Source organism: Solea senegalensis, linkage group LG21 (genome assembly GCF_019176455.1).
Source record: "Solea senegalensis isolate Sse05_10M linkage group LG21, IFAPA_SoseM_1, whole genome shotgun sequence".
Taxonomy (NCBI): domain Eukaryota; kingdom Metazoa; phylum Chordata; class Actinopteri; order Pleuronectiformes; family Soleidae; genus Solea; species Solea senegalensis.
Window position 1 is genome coordinate 16,747,056 of NC_058040.1, and position 22,948 is coordinate 16,770,003.

A 22,948-nucleotide genomic window follows, 5' to 3' on the forward strand; every position below is an offset into this window, starting at 1 on the left:
TTAAGTGTTTTGCACTAGGGCTGAAACAATTACTCGATTATCAATCGATTACTAAATGAATCGACAACTGTTTTGAGAATCTTAATGAATCGGTTTGAGTTTTCTGATTTTTCAGCTTCTTAAATGTGATTTTTTTCTGGTTTCTTTGCTCCATGTAACAAAGAAATCATTCAAACAGAATAGTTTTTGGTTTTTGGACAAAAACAAGACATTTGAGAACATCGTCCTTTCTAGGTTTGAGAAACACCGACTGAAATTTAGTGGACCAAACGATTCCTGGAAAATATTTGACAGAGTAATCGTTAGTTTGCAGCTCATCAGCATGTAGCAGAACCAGGAACTAAACCCATAACCTTCAAGTTAAAAGACGACTCGCTCCACCGCTGAGCCACCGTCGGTCCATAGGTTATAAAAAATGATGCTTGTGATTCATTTACCAGCTCAAAACGACACAGATATGGCACATTTTGGTCATGATGTTGTTGTTGTCGTCGTCACATAGCGAGCAAATGTTTTGTCGGTCACCAGGAGATTCAGAGACTCGTGTTTGATGACTTTGATCAAACTCAAAACAGGAGGTGATTCAGCAGCAGATGTGAGGCCGGAGCCAGATCAGCATCTGCAGCCGGCACAAACACGTCAGGCCCCGCCGCTGGTCTGGAGGAGGCGGGGAGGCTTGACCTCTAACCCTTTTTTTTGTAAATATCCTCATATTTCCCGTCAGTGGGCTCAGTGTTGAAGCTTTAAAGCTCAACTGCGATCTGCGTCCACTTTCACAACATCCGTGAACGAGCCGGAAAGCTTATCACAGATAAGATAAATCTGTGACGTCGCTGAGTTGAACATTTCTTTTACTTTGAGGTAAAACGTGTTCATGTGCAAATTTACTGAGTCAAATTGATCCTGATGGGTCAACTTATGTCGATTAAAACCAGAGTTTTCACCATTTTCCCACTGGTGTTGATACTTTTAAGCACGTGCGATGTCTGCTTCTAATAAACGTGGCGCTTTGACGCACTTTATTATTCGTCTGCAGCAGATGTTTGAATGAAAATAAAGGCAGGCAGAGAAGGGGGTGGAAGTGGAGACCCCGGGAACTGATGGAAAACAGGTGAGAACGTCAGACGAGATGAAACATAAACAAATAACGACAAAGTGTTTTTAATAACGACGGTGAACGTGAACACAAGCAGCAAATCAATCAAGAACAGTGTTTAGTGTGTAAAATGTTAATATCTATGCGACCGTCTGGGAAGCTGGTGCTGTCGAGTCAAGAAGTCTGTGATGAGTTATGTAGGAAGAATTCATTTAAATGTTCTTGTCTGTGAAGAACAGAGGGACCTAGTTCAATTCTGAAGATCTGTCCTCAAAGATGGCACCGATATTCAATAATTATCTGTCTAACAACTTTAAATAAGCCTAAAACTTATGATTCATCTGAGGAAATTACTTTTAACCAGGTAGGTCCGTAATGTAGGTAGGTAGGTAGGTAGGTAGGTAGGTAGGTCATGTAGGTAGGTAGGTAGGTAGGTAGGTCATGTAGGTAGGTAGGTAGTTGGATAGGTAGGTAATGTAGGTAGGTAGTAGGTAGGTTGGTAGGTAGATACTGTAGGTAGGTAGGAGGTTATGGGTAGGTAGGTCTGTAAGTAGGTAGGTAGGTAAGTCATGTAGGTACAGGTAGGTTATGGGTAGGTAAGGAGGCCTGTAGGTAAGTGTAGGTGGTAAGGTAGGTAGGTAGGTAATGTAGGTAGGTAGATACTGTAGGTACTGTAGGTAGGTAGGGAGGTAGGTAGGTTAAGGGTAGGTCAGTAGGTAGGTAGGTCAAATCAAAGAGGACCCAACAGTGACAATCACTATGTTGACATTAGAATGTAGCAACATTAGCAACTCTTGCTATGAAGACAAATACAACAGCCACTGCTCTGGTATCTTCTTCCTCAGTAAAACTCCTACTGTGAAGACTTTAAACTTTAAAACTCTTGGAAGACACTTTAGAAAGCAAAGAAAATGTCTCTTTTCACGTCTGCTGCCCGGGGCCTTTATTTCCATTCGTACTGTATGTCGTAGTGAGCGACTGCTGCCAGCTCTGAGGCAGTCGTCACTCCCAGTGAGCAGACATTTCCTCATGTGTTACACTAAAAACCCCGACTGCTGCTTAGACCCCGACTCTCTTCTCCTCTTCAAACGGGGTTCCTCATGCCAGGCCGTCCCCCTGTCTCCTGGAACGCTCTCAAAGTAAACGCAGCGCTCCGCCGCTCAGTGGAAAAAGTCATCCTGTGTTGTAGCAGTCGTACGGTAACGTGCGCCGAGCTCCGGCCTTTGCTCGGCACAGCACATGAGATTGTTTGGTACAAGTTGTTCCACTTCACAGTTTCCAGGTTGGTTGGTGGTCTCACACAGAGCTGTTTGTTGCTTCTGTTTCAAGTCAGAGGCCTTAGTAGGAGGTAGTAATGCAACATTGTGGACCAATGTCCAGTTTCATTTAGCATGGTCTTGAGTAGCAGCGTGTGTGGTCCAACCTTGGGTGAAAAATCGTAAAAACATCGCATTGTTTTCTCATCAAAATAGTTAGCACAACAACAGCAGACTCACCCGGCATTCGATAGCTGTCACCGCCAGAAACCAGATTTGTTCTACGCATGTGCAAAGTGTAGCTAATTCCTGTCGAAAACCCTCACACTAACCCTCACCATAACCTGGAAACAGTATTTGTAGCAGGAAGTAGTCACATTCTCGGTTTCCAGTATGGATCGGGTAGCCACAGTGACTATTAGCAGAGATTAGCAAGTGTTGCTAGCACTTGCTAAACGTGACTTGATGGGCCAGCGCTAGTATATTTGTGAAGCTTTTTTTTATTTGCTTTCAACTTCTAACGTTAGTGACATCGAAACAACATTCCTTGCATTTTGATAAAAAGAAGAAGAAGAAGAAGACACAAGTAGATGCTAGTTTTGCTTCAGCGACAAAACGACTGAATCACAAAATCCAACAAAGTTGTGAAATTTGCATTGTTAGCTTCAGTTACTTGAGCTAAAATATTAGAAATGGAGCCGCAAACATTTCAGCGTTGTATCACAGTTTGAGGAGAGTCGGACGTCACAGAATATGTGCGTGTCACTCCATTCAAGACGCAGGTTTCAGTTTCCTATGAAGGTTGTTAGCTTTAGCGTTGAATCTGTTTTAGCGAAACACAAGAGACAACGTGAGCAACGAAGACGCGTGGACGTCTGCAATAACACTGACGTCAGTCTGAGCATTTTTTAATTCTTAATTACAACACCGTGTTGCTAATTAGGACGTGGACGCCACAGATACTCACACACAAGTAAAGCAAGTCGTGTTTTTGTCCCGGATTACACAGGATTTTCAAACACACGTCTGTGTTGTCATGTCATGTTTCTTGTGTCTGCTGCTGCTGCTGCTGCGGTGGCTGTTGCTGTTGCTGTTGCATCCTGGGAGTCTTTTCACACACACACACACACACACAGACAGACCACAGTTTCTATAATTACACCAAGGCACCGTATACCTGAGCTTCATTGTGAGGAGACACAATACAGACGTGCACTCGATGTTTTATTCCATTCACGACGCTGAGATTTTCCCTCGTTTGTGTCATTAATGGACCGAAAAATATAGAGAAAAGAATGTCTCTGAGTAGAGTATATAAACGTATATATATGTATATATATATATATATATATATATATATATATATATATGTATATATGTATATATATATATATATATATATTTTAACCTTTCATCTCACTCTACAGCAGAGCAGGGAAATGAGCTTAAACGTTTTACTTAAAAGGGTCTTTTTTCTTTTTTCATCACGTCACAGTGGACAGTGTCCATCAAGCAATGCAGGCCCATTAAGGGGTTGATTTTCAAAAACCTTTCAAGGATTTCAAGGACCCATGGAAACCAGTGGCAGGAGACATTTACCATTATTTTGAGTATGCTACATTGGTATTGCCGGTGAAACACAGTTTGCTGGTCGAGCGTCGGATTCATTTCGACAGAGATATGATAACGATGTCTTACAGTTTTGCCCATTGTTAACAAGTGGGAGTTGTTGAAAGTTTGATGGTTGTGACGTCAACAGTGGGTCGATTCTTAGCTAAATGTAAGGGGAACATGCTTGAGTGATCACCTGCACATCACAAAAAATCCAGACTGATCCGACGAAAAACTGCAGACAGGAAGTTGCTAACAGAAGGACAAACTTACAAAATAAACCCAATACGTTCCCCTCGTGACTCATTTTCTCTTAATAATAGATCATCTCTTGTTCAAAAATGAAGAGGAAAGTAGTTTCATCTGGATCTGATTATGTTTTCAAAAACTTTCAAGGATTTCATGGACCCGTGGGAAGCCTGCATCACTTAAAATAAATAAAGCTCCAGGAAATATTTGAAGAATATATCTGCTCTATTTCTGTTTACCTGTCGTTTTATTAGCGTATCCATGGCAACAGCTTATGGACGAGAGTCTGACAGAGTGATTATCAGCAGCGTTTCACGCGACACGAAAAAACACGGAAAGCATTTCAATCGTGTCGGGAGCTGAGTCACAGTTAAAGGAAAGCTTGTTTTCCTCCTCTCACCCGCAGCTCAGCGGCTCAGCTGCCAGAGCCGACAGGCCGGAGGTTATCTGTCGGGGGGGGAGAGAAGTGAGCCGAGCCGGGACAAGCCCTGACAAAACCATTAGCTTCCATGACCTCCAGCTCACTGCCGCAGCCCATAATTCATCCACGGGGAAAGAGAAGTGGTCGAGGGGGGAGGAGGAGGAGGAGGAGGAGGAGGAGGATTTGGCAGCTGTTACCTTTCACCTCTTTTTCCTTTTGCCGCTTTACCAACATTTAATTAACCTGTGTTTATTCCCCCGTTTGTTTGTTGTGACGCTGTTACTGTAACAACACACACAAATGTTTCACTTTGTTTCCAGGAAGACGTGCGACTGACAGACATTTGACTGAAGCTGGTTTTTAACTTTTTATGGGACGCAGTGATGTCCACATCAGGCATGGAAATCAGTCCTTTCTTTACCTTCCAACCACCATCGCTGCCCTTTGGACACTCACTCTAATCAAGACTACGGCCTTAGTCTGACTACGGCCTTAGTCGGACTACGGCTTAGTCGGACTAAGACGGGCAATCGGACAACTTGAGTCAGTGCAACCATGCAAAGGAGAAAATCGATTTATTGGCCGTGAAAATTTTGTTCACGTTCACACAGAATCAACACAAGACTGAAAACACCAAAGACTCACTTCATAAAATATGTGCGATATTAAAACATATATTCTCTAAAGACTCTTTTTCTTTATCTCACTGTTAGACAGACTTTTTCAAACCACTCATTCTCACACACCAAACCCCATAGAGAAAATCAGCGCTTTTAACTCACAGTGACACAGGAGCTGCTGGTCCACTGCTGCCTCGTGTGGTCACTTTGTGTCACTGAGGTCAATCAGAACAAAGGATTTCAAATGCCGAATTCACAAAATAGACATTTGAACTTAGTGATGGAGGCAGCAGTGGATCAGTGACTCCTCTGTGCTGTGATGTTAAAATCGCTGGTTTTCTCTATGGGGTTTGGTGCAGGAGAATGAGTGGATTACAAAGCCACAAAAACATCAGGTTTTTGAAAACATTTCCCTGAAAAAATTGAACGACATGGCATTTTCCTTGCATTCATCATCATAGATTCCTCATGAATCTGCTGATTTATGGACTATTATGGATTATTCCACGAGGAGAGAGTCCCTGGATTAATGTTTTTTAATCTTGTCGTCTGAGTTGTTCGTTGGCTGAGAAAGAATTGGGAGAACCTCAAAAGTTTGGCTTCACAGCATGAATTAGTAAAGACTGAGCAGCAGAAACAGCAGCAGCAGCAGCAGCAGCAGCAATGAGCAAGGATACGTGCAGACAGCCACACATACAGAAGCCCGCTCTGGCCGAGAGGGCGACCTTTTCATCGCGACCCCTGTGTGTGTGTGTTAGAAAACCGCAGGTGGTGGTCCTCTGCAGGCCGTAAAGCAGCAGCAGCAGCAGCAGCGGCGGCGGCGGCGGCAGCAGCAGCAGCAGCAGCAGCAGACTGACCCCAGCCTAAACATTCCTCTGCAGTAACCCTGAAATAAACAGACATTCTCTGCTCCTCAGGTTGAATCTGAACTAAAAGAAAATTTCACCGTGACCTCATTCTGTGAGAGCTCTCTCTCTCTCTCCCCCTCACTCTCACTCTCTCTCTCGCTCTCCCCACCACTCTCTCTCTAAAAGCTCCAAATTCAGCACATTAGATTATTTGTGCCTGTTTCTAATCCTGTCCAGTTTGAAGTCACAGCTCAGGCACCATCGAGAAAATGAGCGATGTTTTAACAACATCCCAGCACACAGGAGCTGCTGATCCACTGCTGCTGCCTCCATCCCTGTGTTCATGTGCGATATATTCTTATTTCTGTGATTCAAAGCCTTTGCTTGGCTTTAAATAAACGACACAAACACTGCATAAATGAGGCGGCAGTAGACCAGCAGCTCCTCTGGGGTTTGGTGCATGAGAGTGAGCGGTTTTTACAAACGTCAGCTTCCTCTCAGAAAAGTCTCACAGTGAGACAAAGACAGGCATATGCTTTATGACATAAGCCTTTTATTAAGTGGCTAAAAGTAAATATAAATAAGTAAATATAAGGTTAAAATCATCTGTTGTACAGTTCGGAACAATGTCATCACCTTTGGTGATAAAAACTCAAAACTAAGTTCACTGTGGTGAATTTAAACTCACAGGATAATCAGGAACGAACAAAACATGTTACAAAACGTTTGTTTTAAATGCTAACGATAAAAGAAATGACTTAAGATACCAAAAAGTGTCATAAGATGTCATAATGTAACAAAAACATTACACCACTAAAGTTCAAAAATGCTGACATTACAAAGAATAAAACTTAAGCGCTAAAAACATGCTACGTTACAAAATGTATGTGATGGCAAAAAAACACTTGACATACAATAAGTATGCTATAAAACTTTTTTCAAGACGTTGCTAACGTTAGAAATTTACTGACTTTAACAAAAAAGTAAAAAATGGTTACATTTAAAAACAAAATGATCGAATGTTACAAAAACTTTACTTGCTAAATCAATTTTTACAAAATGTTGAATTTTTTTGAATCGCCAACGTTAAAAAACGACCAACTTTAGCAAAACGTGTTAAAATAACTATGCAAAGTCATAATGTTACAAAAACATGCTAATGTTGTTTTAGTTGCAAGACGTTTTACAAAATGATCTTATTTTACAAAACTTTACTTGCACTATCACTTTTTTTTCTTATTAAATTGCTGAAGTTAAAAAACCGACCAACTTTAGCAAAAAAGTGTTAAAATGACTCAGGTTTTTATCATTAAGAGTTAAAGAAAAAGTCATAATGTTACAAAAGGGGTGGAGTGGCTCAGTGGTTAAGACCTGTGTGCAAAAGACTTCATGGTCGCAAGTTCAATTCCCTTCTAAATGACATGTAATGTAACAGAAACATCACGCATGTGTCTAGAAAGACTAAGAAATGACTTCATGACGATGATCCTGTAAATTCACCGTGACTCACTTATCGCGATATGAGATCCATATCCACGCGTGCCTTTTACACCTTTAGAAACTTTTTGGAAACTTACTTCTTCCGTTCTCCTTCATGAAGGCGATCAGGTCTTTGTAGTCGTTGAAGTCGTTCTCGTACGGCTGCGCCTCCACGGTCACGTTCATCACGTCCTTCAGGTTCAGGTAAATCCCCTCAGACAGGAAGTAGTGCGGACGGTCGTCCTGCCGCAGGTCGTGGAAAATGACCACGGCGCGCGACGTCCAGTTGAAGTGCGTGTGCAGGACGTTGGCGAAGTCTCCCAGTTTGGTGGTGGAGGGTCCGCTGCGCACGATGGTGCGGTACTCGTCCCGCTTATCGAAGCCGTACGCGGGGCCCCCCGCCGTGATCAGCGGCAGCTTCCAGTGGGACGCGAAACGCCCCACGGAGGCGAGCGGGTACACGCACCCGGGTCCGAAGAAGGCGTCCGGCCGGATGTAGAGCTTGGCGTCCACGGCGACCACCTGCGCGCGGCTCTCGGCGCACGAGCCCGCGGCGGGGTCCTCGGTGCTGTAGTTGAGGATGTTGATGGAGCGGCCGAGCAGCAGCCCGTGTTTGCCGTGCAGGTCCTCGTGCGCCATGAGGATGGCGGGGAAGACGCGCGGCAGAGCCCACGGGTACTTGTGGTGGTTGTCCGGCAGCATCACGGCCACGGTGATGTTCCCACGGCAGCCGGGGAGCAGCAGGAGGAGGCAGCCGCAGGACAGCGCCGCCAGCAGGCAGCATCCCAGCGCGCTCCTGCATCCCATCCCAGCGTCACGAAGTCCCGCGGAGGAGGAGAGCGACAACGGCCACGGAGAGCGCGCAGCAGCGGAGTGGACAGGAGACACGGCCGCGAGTGGACGCCTCACACCAACTCATAAGTCTCCGTCTGCCTCTCTCTCTCTCTCTCTCTCTCTCTCTCCCACACACTCACTCACTCGCTCTCTCTTTCAGGAAAAGTCGAACAAAGTGGGCGCGTGCGTCATCGTGTCCAGCCCCGCGGTGCCATCCGTGCGTAAAATCCACGAAAACCCCCACACACAGTGTTGCTGCTTCCACACAGCGCGCGTCCTGCCTCTGTGAGAACATCCATCCACGACCGAGACTTAAATCACGGCTCAGCCTCTGCTCTGCCCACGCACACACACACACACACGCGCGCGCGCGCACACACACACTGCAAGAAATGTGCTGCTCCTGCAGGAGGCGCTAATAAATCAACCCGTCACTCCTAAAACAACAACCTGAACATGTGTGTGTGTGTGTGTGTGTGGTTTCTGCGTCACTTTTTATGTTTCCTTACAAAAGTAAATAAATATAAAAATCATTTTGTTCTTCTCTAAACAAACACTCACATTTTATCATCAATTATGTCAGAAAAACAAAGTGTGACAGGATTCATTTTTTACAGTGTGTCTCCCAGGCCTGTGACATGGCAGTGAGTCGCCCCCTCGTGGTCACTCAGCGCGGTGCTCCTGCACCAACGTCCACAGAGAAAATTAGACATTTACACCTTTTTAAAGACTTTTATCTTATTTTTAACACTTTTAATCTCCTTAAACTTAACTTTTTGTGCTCTTAATAAAATTGATATGAATCTTCTCTTTAGCTCTTGTGATTCCTTACGATTACATCTGTGCTGAGGTTAAATGTTTATATAGCATCAGCCTTAAATTAAAAATGTATTAATATAATATACATTACACATTAAGACTAGAGGTCACCAATAATTTGTTATGTCACAGTTTTGCAGCCCTGAAAACTTCATGTAAATGAAACATTATTTATTGCTGAAAATGCACTTCCTGTTGCCAGTAGGTGGCACAATCACTGCCTTTTTGGAGGCCATCATTGTGGACTGACAGCCCATTACCTTAGTTGCCTTGGTAACCTGCAGAAAGGTGAGGGGGCGGAGTCTCTCTGGGCTGCATGGCTAGTGGGAACGCAAAATTGTTGTTTCCTTTGCTGTAATTCCTGTAAAATCCATCGGATGGCGCCAAAACGTGGTTAAATTGAAATGTTTGCACGTCCGGGTGTGGACTGCGAGTTTGGAGAGTTTTCGTGCACGGCCGTAAAAAGTGCTATAAAAGAGTACATCAAACATGTTCTTTAAAAACACTTTGTAAACTCAGTTTTTACAAGTTAAAAGTTGCTGTATAAACAAAGAATATGAATGATTATGAATATTATTGTTCACACCAGTAATAACACAAACAGACTTGTTTGAGAGGATGTTTTATTTCCTTCAGCTGAGGAAACATCATGTTTGTGTTCAGATTCACACACAGATATGTTTTATATTCACATTCATCAAAGGCCTCGTTTGAAGTCTGATCCCAGTTTAACACAAAATCAGTTACGTTCTCAGCGTTTCACTCATTCACAAGCTAAAAAAACAACCCCCCCCAAATTCACTGCAGAGTCGACTAAACTCTTGTTTCCATGCGTTTCTTCCTTAAGCGAAGTTTGTTTGTTTGTTTGTTGTTGTTTTATTGGTCCAGTTCCTCTTTGGCTCCTCCCTCTTCACGCCTTCAGCCAGTCGAGCAGCTGAGGTGTGTAGTAGGTGATGATGATGTCGGCGCCTGTGTCACACACGGGGAAAACTTTATTGATCAGATCGCGATTAACACGAAAGCGTCTGAACCGAAAACCTCCTGGACACTAAAAACAACAAATGGATTCATCCAGAAAAAGAAAAAAAACAGTCAACTCTTATCTTCTACAGCAGGGGTTCTCAAAGACTGGGTCAGGGCCCAAAAATGGGTCACAGGAGATTAATTTTGGGTCAAAATAAAGATGTGCTTCATTGATCAAACATGTTTTTCTTTTTGAAATGACTGGTTGATGATATTAGTCGTTAAATTAGTTGTAAAAGGGCAGTAAAAAGTCTAAAATGTTATAATATGCCATTTATATAGGGAATTGGGTCGTCGTAATAGTTAGTTATCTTTAAAAAGTGCGTCCCTATTTAAACTAAGAATTATTAGAATGTCCGAAAATGTCCCAAACCTGGAAACGATGAATAAATTTGTCCACAAACTAAAACTATTAAGTTTTAATGAAAATATTCCCATTTAAGAAGCTGAAGAAGCAACTGAACTTGCTAGAGTTTAATACACAATATTCAACTATGTGGATATTTGTGATCTCGCCATGGCCCCGCCCACTCCTCCCGTCTCACCTGCCCTGCGGAAGGCGGTCATGGCCTCCATCACAGCCGCCCTCAGTTCAAACGCTCCGGCCTGAGCGCCGTGCCACATCATGGCGAACTCTCCGGACACGTTGTAAACGGCTAACGGGTGATTGGGGAACTGAAGACAAAGAAACATTAGTTTTTACAACAAAACAACAAAAAGTGACGCTGCAGAGCTCCATGTTCGCTCCGAGAGTCACTGACCTTGTCCTTGACCTCTCTCACGATGTCCAGATACGGCAGACCTGGTTTCACCATCAGCATATCAGCGCCTTCTCTCACATCTCGCTCCTGCAGCGCAGAGAAGCAGCAGCGTTAAAGGAATAGTTTGGGTTTTTGACACGTAAAAACCAGCCTGGAACTGATTTTTGCCACTTAGCAAAATGCTTATCAACGTCACATGAGGTCTACGATGCCTCAAGAACAGGTTCACTGCTTTGATTTGCTGTAAGACGGCGTTTTATTTACAGAAAACTGAAGTTTGTGTCGCTTTGTAAACCGATCATCCTCTCGCACCAAAGTCCACAGAGAAAATCAACTGTTTTTATCCGACAGGGACACAGGAGCTGCAGGTCCACTGCTGCCCCGTGTGGTCAGGTTGTGTCACTGAGGTGAATCCGAACAAAGGAGTTCAGACACCAAAGTCATAAAATAACATTTTAACATTTTAACTTATTAACAACGGCACAAGTGGATCAACAACTCCTGTGTGCTGTGATGTAAAATCACCGTTTTTCTTTATGGGGTTTGGTGCAGGAGAGTAAAAAGTGATCGGAAAAGGCCGTTTAACATAAAGCAGGAAACACATGCTTGAGATATTACAGACTTACCGTGGCGTAGATTTTATAAGGTGAGTGTTTTGTCGCCGGGCTCAGCACTGACTGAAGTGTCAGCACACTTCAGAAAACCTAAACCGCTGCTGTAATGACTCACCACAGCTCGAATGGCGAGTCCTCGGGCTCCAGGAGGAAGCTGATAGCAGCGTCTGTCCCCAAACGCGGGCTTGGACTGAGCAGCATCTCTGAACACAAACACAACTCAGTCAGTCGACTCAGGGACGCTCACTTTCGTGACACCAGAACCTGGAGCAGTACTGACCTGAAAGGTCCATAATAACAGGAGGCAAACTTTGCACTGTAGCTCAACACTGACACCTGGAGGACAACACGCAACACAACACGCCAATGAATCTAGAACATGTTTTACCACACGTTAAAAATGCTCATTTATACTTCACCTTGTTTCCCAAACCATTAGAAATGAGCGCTTGTTTGATGGCTCCGACTCGTCCGTCCATCATGTCAGAGGGAGCGATGATGTGGCAGCCTGGACAAAACGTAACCATGACAACGCAGTTTAGCAACACACTCAAACTAGGCAATACGTGGCAGAATGGGCTCTTTTTAGTGAATTATATTTGTCGCATTTCCGCCGATATGTCTTTTTCTTATACGAGCAACACTGGTGTCCTCAGTGAGTCACCTGACAAGTTTGACGTCTGTCACACGGATGGTTGGACAGTTATGCGAGTAAAAGACAGACAGACATTCCTTGCATTTACAGAAAGATGTCTCTCACCTCATAAACTTAAAAAATCTGTTCATTTTCTCACTTATACTTTGTATAAATCGCAAGAAAATCCATCTAACACTCGAGAAAAAGGGCTGAAAGAGTCTGAAACATCTTCTCTGAGGCAATCTAGACCTTGTTTGTCCAACACCCAAATTTCAACAGTTCCAAGTGAACGTTTGTACCAAATCTGAACGTATTCCCTCAAGACGTTCCTGTGATCGAAATCATGTTCAGTAAAAGAAACAGTGAGTCCCTGACTGCAAAAGGTTTTTAAATTAACATTGAAAAGGAGGTAAATGTAGAGAAGGTCTGTGTCACCCTAAAAAAACAATATAAAAAAGTGAATTACCAGCACGAGCGTACGACACTGCGACCTCTGCCAAGCGCAGGCAGCTGGCGTCGTTGTTCAGAGTCCCGTCTTCATTCAGGATGCCTGCAAAAATAAAACAAAATAAACAACAAAACACAATCTCATGATCTCAAACTAACAGGAGGTAAAAGATGTGAGGAGGAGACACCGACCGCAGTGACCGTGAGACGTGTACGGACACAGACAGACGTCGCAGGCCACCAGCAGCTCCGGGAACGAAGATCTGATCTTCTTCACGGCGAGCACGGCCGGAGTATCGTCACTGTCTGCACCTGAACCTCTGTCGTCCTGGTGAGACGAGACGAGACCGTTACTGTTTACAAGATGACAACAACCAAATCAAGACTAGACAATCCCTACACAAGAAGACCCAATACTGACACAAGAAGACCCAGTCCTGACAGAGACCCAATACTGACACAAGAAGACTGACACAAGAAGACCCAATACTGACCCAGTCCTGACACAAGAAGACCCAGTCCTGACACAAGAAGACCCAATACTGACACAAGGACCCAGTCTGACACAAGAATACTGACACAAGAAGACCCAGTCCTGACACAAGAAGACCCACATACACAAGAAGACCCAGTCCTGACACAAGAAGACCCAGACACAAGAAGACCCAGTCCTGACAAGAAGACCCAATACTGACACAAGAAGACCCAATACTAACACAAGAAGACCCAGTCCTGACAAGAAAAGACCCAATACTGACCTAAATACTGACAAGAAGACCCAGTCAAAGAAGACCCAATACTGACACAAGAAGACCCAGTCCAGTCCTGACACAAGAAGACCCAATACTGACACAAGAAGACCCAGTCCTGACACAAGAAGACCCAATACTGACACAAGAAGACCCAATACTGACCAGTCCTGACACAAGAAGACAAGAAGACCCAGTCCTGACACAAGAAGACCCAATACTGACACAAGACCCAGTCCTGACACAAGAAGACCCAGTCCTGACACAAGGACACCCAAGACACAAGAAGACAGTCCTGACACAAGAAGACCCAGTCCTGACACAAGAAGACCCAATACTGACACAGAAGACCCAGTCCTGACACAAGAAGACCCAATACTGACACAAGAAGACCCAGTCCTGACACAAGAAGACCCAATACTAACACAAGAAGACCCAGTCCTGACACAAGAAGACCCAGTCCTGACACAAGAAGACCCAATACTGACACAAGAAGACCCAGTCCCACAAGAAGACCAATACTAACACAAGAAGACCCAGTCCTGACACAAGAAGACCCAATACTGACACAAGAGTCCTGACACAAGAAGACCCAATACTGACACAAGAAGACCCAATACTGACACAAGAAGACCCAATACTGACACAAGAAGACCCAGTCCTGACACAAGAAGACCCAATACTGACACAAAGAGTCCTGACACAAGAAGACCCAGTCCTGACACACAAGAAGACAATACTGACACAAGAAGACCCAGTCCTGACACAAGACAGAAGACCCAGTCCTGACACAAGAAGACCCAGTCCTGACACTCCTGACACAAGACGCCCCAATACTGACACAAGAAGACCGAGTCCCAATGCAAGATGACCCAGTCCTGACACAAGATGACACAATAAAGACTAGGCAATCCCAACTCAAGATGCACCAATCCCAACTGAAAACGACCCAATCCCAAACCAACACAATCTCAATTTAAGAAAATCCAAGACTACAGCATCCCAATTCGAGACGACCCAATGCCAACACGAGACTAGAGCATCCCAACAAGATTCGAAGGCGTAAGTGAAGACAACCCACTTTCAAATCCCATGTAACATTATCTCCATATTCCATTCTGATTGGGAGTGTACGATCGCTTTCTCTTTCAGCTTCACATACCTTAGCTATTTTCGCTGGAACTCCAAAGATCAGGACACATTTCAGGCCGTTGGCCACCAGAGGCTGCAGCATCTCCTCCAGCTTGTTCACTCCATATCTGTGTGTGTGTAACATCAATATTTAAGACAACAGTGAGAGCAATCACAGGAGAAGGTGTGAAAATCATCAACATTCAACACATATGGTTTTCCTACGGCCGATAACTGATAGTAGTTCCAATAAAGTTAAAGAATAAGATTCTACAGTGCTCAAAACTAACTTTTTTTTGTATCGGTTGCACTATCATGGCTGGTCTTTAGGCCAGTTTGAGTTTTGGTTTGGTTTTGTGAGGCCTCAAAAGGTTTAACGGATTCTCTTCTTATCTCGGTCCAGGTCCAGTGTTTGGCTCTGACTCCACCCGGCCTGACCGCTTTTATCTCAGGACAACACCCTGAGTGAGTTCACAGCTGCAGCCGCCACGCTGTGCGTCTGTGTGCGAGTCATGTGATTTTGTGTTTGAAGCTCTGAACCTGGTTCTGATGGGTTTCTCACCTGGCCTGTCCTGGCAGGCTGCCGATGGGCTCCACCGCGTCCTCACTGTCTCTGTGGGAGAGTGGTGAAGACACGGGAGTGAGGAGGAGGTCGGGAGTTAATGTCAAAAACACAGTGCAGTGGACTGGAAAGGGAGGACATTTTCGTTTTACGTGATAAAGATCGGGTAGATGAGATTGTCAGGTCTCAGATCGGCGGCACAGGTCTGCCAGGACCGCAGCGTCGGGTGGAAATATCCACTGTGGAGGATGGACTCAGCTGGTGTCTGCATCTTTACCCCTGGAGCGAGGAGACAACCAGAGAGGAAAGTGAAGCAGTGAACACGGTGGGAAGCAAAAACACGGCTCTCACACTCCAGTGCTTCAACGCAGCTAAGCCACTGTTATAACAGAGCAGGCATGCGTGAGTGAATGAATGAATCAGTGAAGGCTTCATTTCAATCATGTGAACATAATACAATACAAAAAACAAGATCACATCTGGTTTTACAAGCACCTGGAATGTTTTGAACTATCTGGATATACACGTCTGAACTTGGTCTCATGGTAGCGTGTCCAATCCTACATACACATTAACAGGCTTCTATCGTTTTCCAGCTTGGGAGAGAAACTTGCACAAGCCATTTCTCAGATGCACGTCGAGGTTTAACCGGTTAAGAGCCAGGACGAGAAGATTGACTGATGGATAGCTTTATTTTGAACTATTTGAATAGATGAAAATGAATAAACAAATGAAGAAAAAAAATGAATAAAACAGTAATAATAAAAAGGCAATTTCAATATAGTATACATTGGACTCACTCGAAAAGATCACAACAACAATCTCTCAACTGGTTGGAAACAGCATCAGCAGAACAAGCGAATGATGAGGACATTACTTCAGGTAAATGTTTTGGTACTTCGTTATCCCTGAATAATTGATATGATAATTCACTGATCCACATGGAGCGAGTTATTGGTTGTATGCACACCAAGTTTAACATTAAATGGGACCATGCGCATGGTGTCGTGGTCAAATATGGAGGCGAGGAAAAGACTTTACTTGATAAGATTGTTGTTATAGTGCTCTGACCAATATGTGCACTTTAATCACCATATTATCTTTTTATGTCATGCTTTTCACCTTCATGTACATGTAATGATTTAGACCCATTATATGCAAATAAAATACAGAGTAATGTTGGCTTTTTGTAAAAATAAGGTGCAAAGAAAAGTTGCACAATATAGCACTCAAAGAACAGACAGTGTTCACACTGCAAATCTGAATTCTCACAGTTATTAAATTGTACAATATAGAAGTAAAATGACATGACACCTCGACGTAGGAGATGAGTAAGTCACATGAACTGCACGAGAAGAACATACTTTGCCTGTTCACACGACAAAACGTTTGTAAAAGTGCAGAACATGTACCTCCATTGTAGAACACACATTAGTATATTGGACAGTAAATAATGAAGGTAATGAGTGTTCGTATGGGTCTAGCCCTTTCACTGAATAAATGTCAGTAATATTCAACAGCATGATTCGCTAGATAGATAACTTTAATGCGTCACTCACTGTACTTTCAATTAAACAACTTGTATGTTGACATTTTTCATTTCGTTTTTTCATCTTGGCTAAAAAAAATAAATACGTCACGAACTTTCAAAACCACAACTACGTTGTCACGCATAAAGGATGAACCTAAAACACGTGTAATAGTGTGAAAACATGTGCATAAAGTGAATAAAAGTGTATGAAACACAGAGTACTCGCCTGTATGAAGGAAACTGCGACCTCTCCACACTTCACTCCACTCTTTCTCCTTCTTTTCTTTTTCTTTTTTTTAAATCCACCGTTTAAAGTGACGATAAAACACCACTGCCGCCATCTACTGACCGGAGGCCTTAACAACACTTAAAAACGTCTCAAAAACTAACAATTCCACGGTAACTGTAACATTTAAACTTTTATTGTTAGTAATAGTAAAGCAAAAAATGACTTATTGATGTCACAATTCCAATCTAAGACACGTTTTCATATTAATTTCCAAATATATAAGTTGTTATCGGCCACCGTACACTCTTGGTCCCGTCTTCTCGCGAGGTTTTCCCCCTCGTAAAAAAAAGGCAGTCCCCTGGTCCTACGATGCTAACAGCCTATTAGCTGTATGTAGTAGCTGTTTTCAGCTTGTTTAAATGGAGGAGACAAACACCGACTGTTGTTAAGGTAAGACGACGCATCGTTACACTAAACCGCGGTTTTATTTCACGTCAATTCACGCGCTGTGTTTTTAAAGTCAGGGCGCTGATTCATCCCCTGGCTGCTGTTAGCTTACATGCTAGCTGAGGGTTCGGCTGCATCACTGTTGTGTGAGTGAGTGCAGCTCATTTTATTTTTTACCTGAAACGTTGATATTTCACAGAGTAAATGTTTAAAATGAGGTTAAAACTGTCGCCCGGCGTTAATGTGAGTTTAGTGAGGCTAAATGATGAGCTGACCACTCAAAAGAAGGAGAATTTGTGTTCTTGTTTCCTGATGCTCTGTGATTTGTCCTTTCTGTTTACATGTCATTTTTTTTACATGTCATTTACATGTTTCTGTGACAATGACATAACACAATATTACTAACGATTTTTTTATATAAAAGAGTACTTTTGGTTTCACAAAAATGTCAGAAAATGTTAAAAACGTTGATCATTGTTTCCTAAACCTGAATATGATGTTGTTCTTAAATCTCTTGTTTTGTCCACAAACCAACATTTATCATCTTTTAATGATTTATTTCTTACACAAAGCAAAGAAACCAGATAATGATCACATTTAAGAAGCTAAAACAATAGTTTTAATTATACAAAAACACTCAAAACGGGAAATGAATCAATAATTTAGGGCTGCAACGTTCAATCTATTACTAAATAAATTGTCAACTGATTTTCTAACTGATTTGTTAGTTTTGAGTTTTCAAGTTCTTTCAGATTTTTCAGCTTTTTAAATGTGATTATTTTCTGGTTTCTTTGCTCCATGAAACCATGTTTGTGGCACCGGGCAACATTTTACTGACTAAATTAATCCGCAAGGCATTGAAAAGCTAATTAACCTGTTTATTATTTTTTCAATTACTTGAGTAATTATTTGGTCCACAAAGTGTTTAAAAATTTTGATTTTGTGTTTCCCAAACCGGCAAATGATGATCTTCTCAAATGTCTTGTTTTGTCTTTCATCTTTTCTCTTTTCTTTTCTTTTTCAAAAAAACCTTCTTTAACAAACAAAAATCAGAGAAACGAATGAATACTTGATAATAAAATTAGTTGATTAATTTAGTAGAATTGATTGGCTCATCGTTTTGAATGTTTTATTAAATAATTAAAACAAGTTTCTCAGATTTTTCAGCTTCTTAAATGTGAATATTTTCTGGTTTATTTGTTCTTGAAAGTAAATCATTAAAAACTGAATCATTTTGGTTTGTGGACAAAACAATATCATCGTTTAGTGGTTTGGTAAATATATTGTCATACTATTCTGACTTTACGCCAGTGAATAACTTGTATATACTTTACATTACAGCATTAGAGTCCTTGTTAAGTCCACAAAATGTCAGAAAAATTTAAGAAGCTGAAAAATATGAAAACTTGTTTTGATTATTAAAAAAACACTTTTTAGTAACTAGTAACCTATTCTTAACAGTAACTTAATTACATTGCTAAATTAACATTGTCTAATCTGATTTATTGTGTTTTTATTTTATCGTCTCTTTTCTAACGTCATGTTTTCTTTATCAAATGTTCAGAAGGAAGTTGTTTTTCCATGGAGATCTGGAGCCGAACTCTTCAGACGCCCTCCATGAAGATGTAGTCAGGAAAGAAGAGAGGTCATTATCCCAGACATCGTCAGTGACGCGTCGCCTCCTCCTCTCCTCCGCTCTCTCCACTCTGGAGGATTCAAACCCTCACCCAGGGCTGCCCGGCGCGTCCTCGCTCAGTCCGTCCCCGGTCCTCGCCACTCTCAGCCATGCTCTTCTCTCTGAGGGAACTCGTCCAGTGGCTGGGCTTCGCCACCTTTGAACTCTTCCTGCACCTGCTGGCGCTGCTGGTCTTCAGCATGCTCGTGGCCCTGCGCGCCGACATGCTGACGCCGACGCTGAGCTGGTGGCTCGTCTTTGTGCCGCTGTTCGCCGCCGACGGCCTCAGCACGTACTTCACGGCCATCGTGTCCATCCGGCTGTACCAGGAGAACGAGAAGCGTGTGGCGGTGCTGCGGCTGGTGTGGGTGCTGACGGTGCTCAGCCTGAAGTTGGTGTGCGAGGTGCTGCTGTGTCAGAAGCTGGCGGAGCAGGAGCAGGCCAGGGACCTGTGGTTCGGCCTCATCGTGTCGCCGCTCTTCATCCTGCTGCAGCTGCTCATGATACGAGCGTGTCGCGTCAACTGAGGCGCGCTCAGAGGACAGCCTGAGATCTAAAGCATTACGTCGTCATTTTTTGTTTGTGTTGCACCTTAAAAGTGAACATCAGTTCATGTGTTTCAATGTTAACAGGTTTGTGTTTCACGACTTTACGTTGCTCTCTTAAAGGTACAGTAGGCAGGATTTAGTTTTTTTGCATTATTATAATAACACTTCTGCACCTGCTGCAAACTGAACTTTTCCACGCACGATCTTTTTCCTTTTTGACAATGAAGAGATTGGTTCACTTCATCTGGCACAAACCAAACAATTGATTGTGATTCCAAAATATTAATATTTAACAATCTGCAGATGAAACTTAACAATTTACTCTCTCATTAGTGATCCTGCGTACTGCAGCTTTTAGTTACACGGTGTTTTTCTCATAAAGACGCAGATAATTTGTATAAATTGACGTTTAATATCCCTCATTTCATTACTCATACATCACACTCGGATGAAAACGCTGCATTTTCCCAATTTCTCAACGTTGTCGAGCACGAAGCCAGTTTTCATTTTGGGAAAAAAGAAGAAATGCTTTTCTGCTTTTTCCTGCGCAGAATCCTCAACCTCAGCCTCTGCCCAGCACCTTTGGGACGACGTGGGAAACTAAATCCAGGCCAGAACTTTTCACCCAGCTCCAATGATGATGCTCCTGTGGTTGAAACCCGAGCAGCCGAGCAGCCTTGTGTTTTTTTTCCCTGTGAGCAGGAAACGAGAATAATAATAGAACAATAACAGAAAGAGGATGATAATGCAACACGAAACCAGAAAAGCCTGTCTCTGCTCTGAGCGTAGAAAGTTGTTTTAAAAAGATGTTATAATAAAGGGATAGTTCAGGAAGGACTTAACTTAGAGATATATGCCATCTCACATCTATGATAGCTTAAGAATGTGTTCACTGCTTTATATCAACTAGTTAGTCCACCTTTTCTTACAGGAAGTGTATCGTCAGTTTATTCCCGCGCACCAAACTCCATAGAGAAAATAGTCGTTTTTAGCTCACACAGACACAGGAGCTGCCGGTCGACTGCTGCCTCGTGTGGTCAGTTTGTGTCACTGAGGTGAATCCGGAACAATGAATTTCAATCACACACATTCTATATTATCATATTTACACTTGATTATTGAAGCAGTGGTGGATCAACAGCTCCTGTGTGCTGTGATGTTAAATCACTAATTTTCGTATGGACTTTGGTGCAGGGGAGAGACGGCGGTTTAGATTGCAACAAAAACTCAGTTTCCAGTCTGAAAATGAGATAAATTAGTTAATATACTCTTTTAAGATATTATGGACTTAAAATGATTGAGTTTCAATGAGGTGTGGCTTTTATTAAGTGGCTAAAATCAGATTATTGTGGGATTAGCGTCCATGTTCTCACTGGTTCCTGAACTATTCCCTTTTTTAAGAATACAAAGATGTCACAGTTTTCAGTGTGTGTTTGGACCATGACCACAATGGCGTTTAAGGTCAACGGTGAGACACGAGGGGACATTTATAGCGGCACTTGTACTGAAGCCAATTCTAACGGGAGACGGAGCTGGAGGAAGCGCTGCAGCATGTTTTTGTTTGTTTTCCCAGAAGTCGACTGCCAGGAAAAAAAGAGTTTTATAAATGAATTATCTTACGTGTCACTTTGTTGCCTGTCAGCTGACGTGTTTCTCGTGCATCGTACTCCAAAAAAAAAAAAACTACCTAGTTTTCCAGCTCCATGTCGCTGGTCCTGAGACTTCAGCTAAGAACTGAATGTGATTACCAACACGTCTTCCCGGATTTCTTTGCTGTTTTTTTGTACTGTATGTCATGTTTCTGATCCACCTCGTCTATATACAGTCTGTACTTTTGTATTATAGTATGTTTGTGTGTGTGCCTCGTTTCAGGGTAATAATTATTCTGTGTGATTATATATATATTTTGATTTATGGAGAAGAAAACTTTAAACGGCATATTATTTATGTTCTTCTTGTGGCACCGTTAGTGTTGTCTGTATATATGTGTAAATAAATCATCAACGTTTTATCTCTGTTGTCTTGCACTGTATTATTAATAGTCTGTTGTTGCAGCTTAGGCTCAGGCCACAAGGGGGCACTACTCGCTTGAAAGAATGTAGTTTAACCAGACACCTGTTTCAGCAGTTATCCATTTTAAGTTTGCAACAATTAATCAAATATTGATATTTTGGTAGTTAAATAAGTGATTGTATGTTAAATTTCTTTAGCTTCATAAATGTAAATATTTGGTTATGTTGCCGCTACAACACACTCAAAGAACAGGAAAATTGATTATTTCTGGATTATTGTCAACAATTACGACTGATTATGTGATTGTTTGAGGTCAGAAAAACTTTTTAATTTAGCAATTTCTGACTTATTTTTGGAAAACACAATTGTTTAATTGGAAAAAATGAATTCACAGTTTAATTTATGGTGCTTTGCAAACAAGTCATAAAATAACTGTATACATTGATTGTGGACCCCTAAGGGGACAGTTAAGGTTTTTGGGGTGTGATGGAAAGGGGTACTTGACTTGGCATTGAGAACATGAGGAAAAACGGATTTTAGCCACTTTAACAAAGGCGCCTGTTAATAAAATCTACAGCAGTTTCAATCTGTGATATGTTCGGAATATTCTTGCCACTGTTTTCCCAAAGTTTGACAGTTTTTTCTGACTGAAAACTCAAGTTTTGTGCCAATTTAAAATCAGTCAAATCACGTCACAGCACACAGTAGTTGTCGATCGCCTGCTGCCTCAGATTGTAAGTTCAAATGTGTCATTTTTATGAACTTTTATGAATTGATGGTTTAACCTCAGTGACACAAACTGACCACAAGAGGCAGCATCAAACCAGCAGCTCCTGTGTCCTTGTGAGCTAAAGACGCTGATTTTCTCTATGGGCTTTGGTGTGGGAAAGCTAGCATGCAAGAAATGTATGTTTTCATTTGAAAATTGGTGAAATATATAGTATTTACACAGATCTTGAGTAATTTAAACATACATGAATATGATGGGGCCCTCCAGTGGCTGCCAGGACAGGACTAATGACTTTATTTTCCATCTTTCAAGTTAGAAAGAGTATAATAATGTATGTATGAATTGTTAATTTGTCCCCATGTTGAGTATTTTCCTCCACTGTGCTGTTGTTGTTCTTAATTATGGCTCTGTGATAAATGTTTAATGAGGTACAGTAATCTCTTGTAGTACCCAAGAATAGCCCTTTAAGTGCTGATTCATGAGCAGCAGGTTCGTCTTTAGCTCCTGTGGAGGATTATGGACAGGTGACATCAACCGCAAATGCTCAGTTAAACCTTTGGCAGCCCTGAAATTCAACGGATAAAATGCGATAAATTAAAGTTTAATGTTGTTAATTGG

The 22,948-nt window shown here is 42.4% G+C and overlaps 3 protein-coding genes across 3 annotated transcripts in view; 1 reads left to right on the top strand and 2 right to left on the bottom strand.

The window, feature by feature from the left end:
* npr2 (natriuretic peptide receptor 2) overlaps positions 1–8,747 on the bottom strand; it is a 57,450-nt gene extending 48,703 nt beyond the window's left edge. Inside the window, exon 1 of the mRNA XM_044012659.1 lies at positions 7,679–8,747. Coding sequence (XP_043868594.1) covers positions 7,679–8,387 — 709 coding nt within the window. The 5' untranslated portion in view covers positions 8,388–8,747. The remainder of the gene's footprint in view (positions 1–7,678) is intronic.
* A 1,092-nt stretch (positions 8,748–9,839) lies between these two features.
* alad (aminolevulinate dehydratase) lies at positions 9,840–16,992 on the bottom strand. Its single transcript, XM_044012537.1, has 12 exons — positions 16,915–16,992; positions 15,310–15,436; positions 15,158–15,208; positions 14,627–14,723; positions 12,908–13,043; positions 12,735–12,818; positions 12,051–12,139; positions 11,912–11,967; positions 11,747–11,834; positions 11,018–11,104; positions 10,802–10,931; positions 9,840–10,202 (listed from the first exon to the last, which is right to left on the bottom strand). Exons 2-12 carry the CDS (start codon positions 15,426–15,428, stop codon positions 10,144–10,146), a joined length of 996 nt encoding a protein of 331 aa, XP_043868472.1. The 5' UTR covers positions 15,429–15,436; positions 16,915–16,992; the 3' UTR covers positions 9,840–10,143.
* Positions 16,993–17,204: 212 nt separating this feature from the next.
* tmem203 (transmembrane protein 203) lies at positions 17,205–21,598 on the top strand. Its single transcript, XM_044012538.1, has 2 exons — positions 17,205–17,367; positions 18,929–21,598. The coding sequence occupies exon 2, from the start codon at positions 19,150–19,152 to the stop codon at positions 19,564–19,566; it is 417 nt and encodes a 138-aa protein (XP_043868473.1). The 5' UTR covers positions 17,205–17,367; positions 18,929–19,149; the 3' UTR covers positions 19,567–21,598.
* Positions 21,599–22,948: the final 1,350 nt, after the last annotated feature.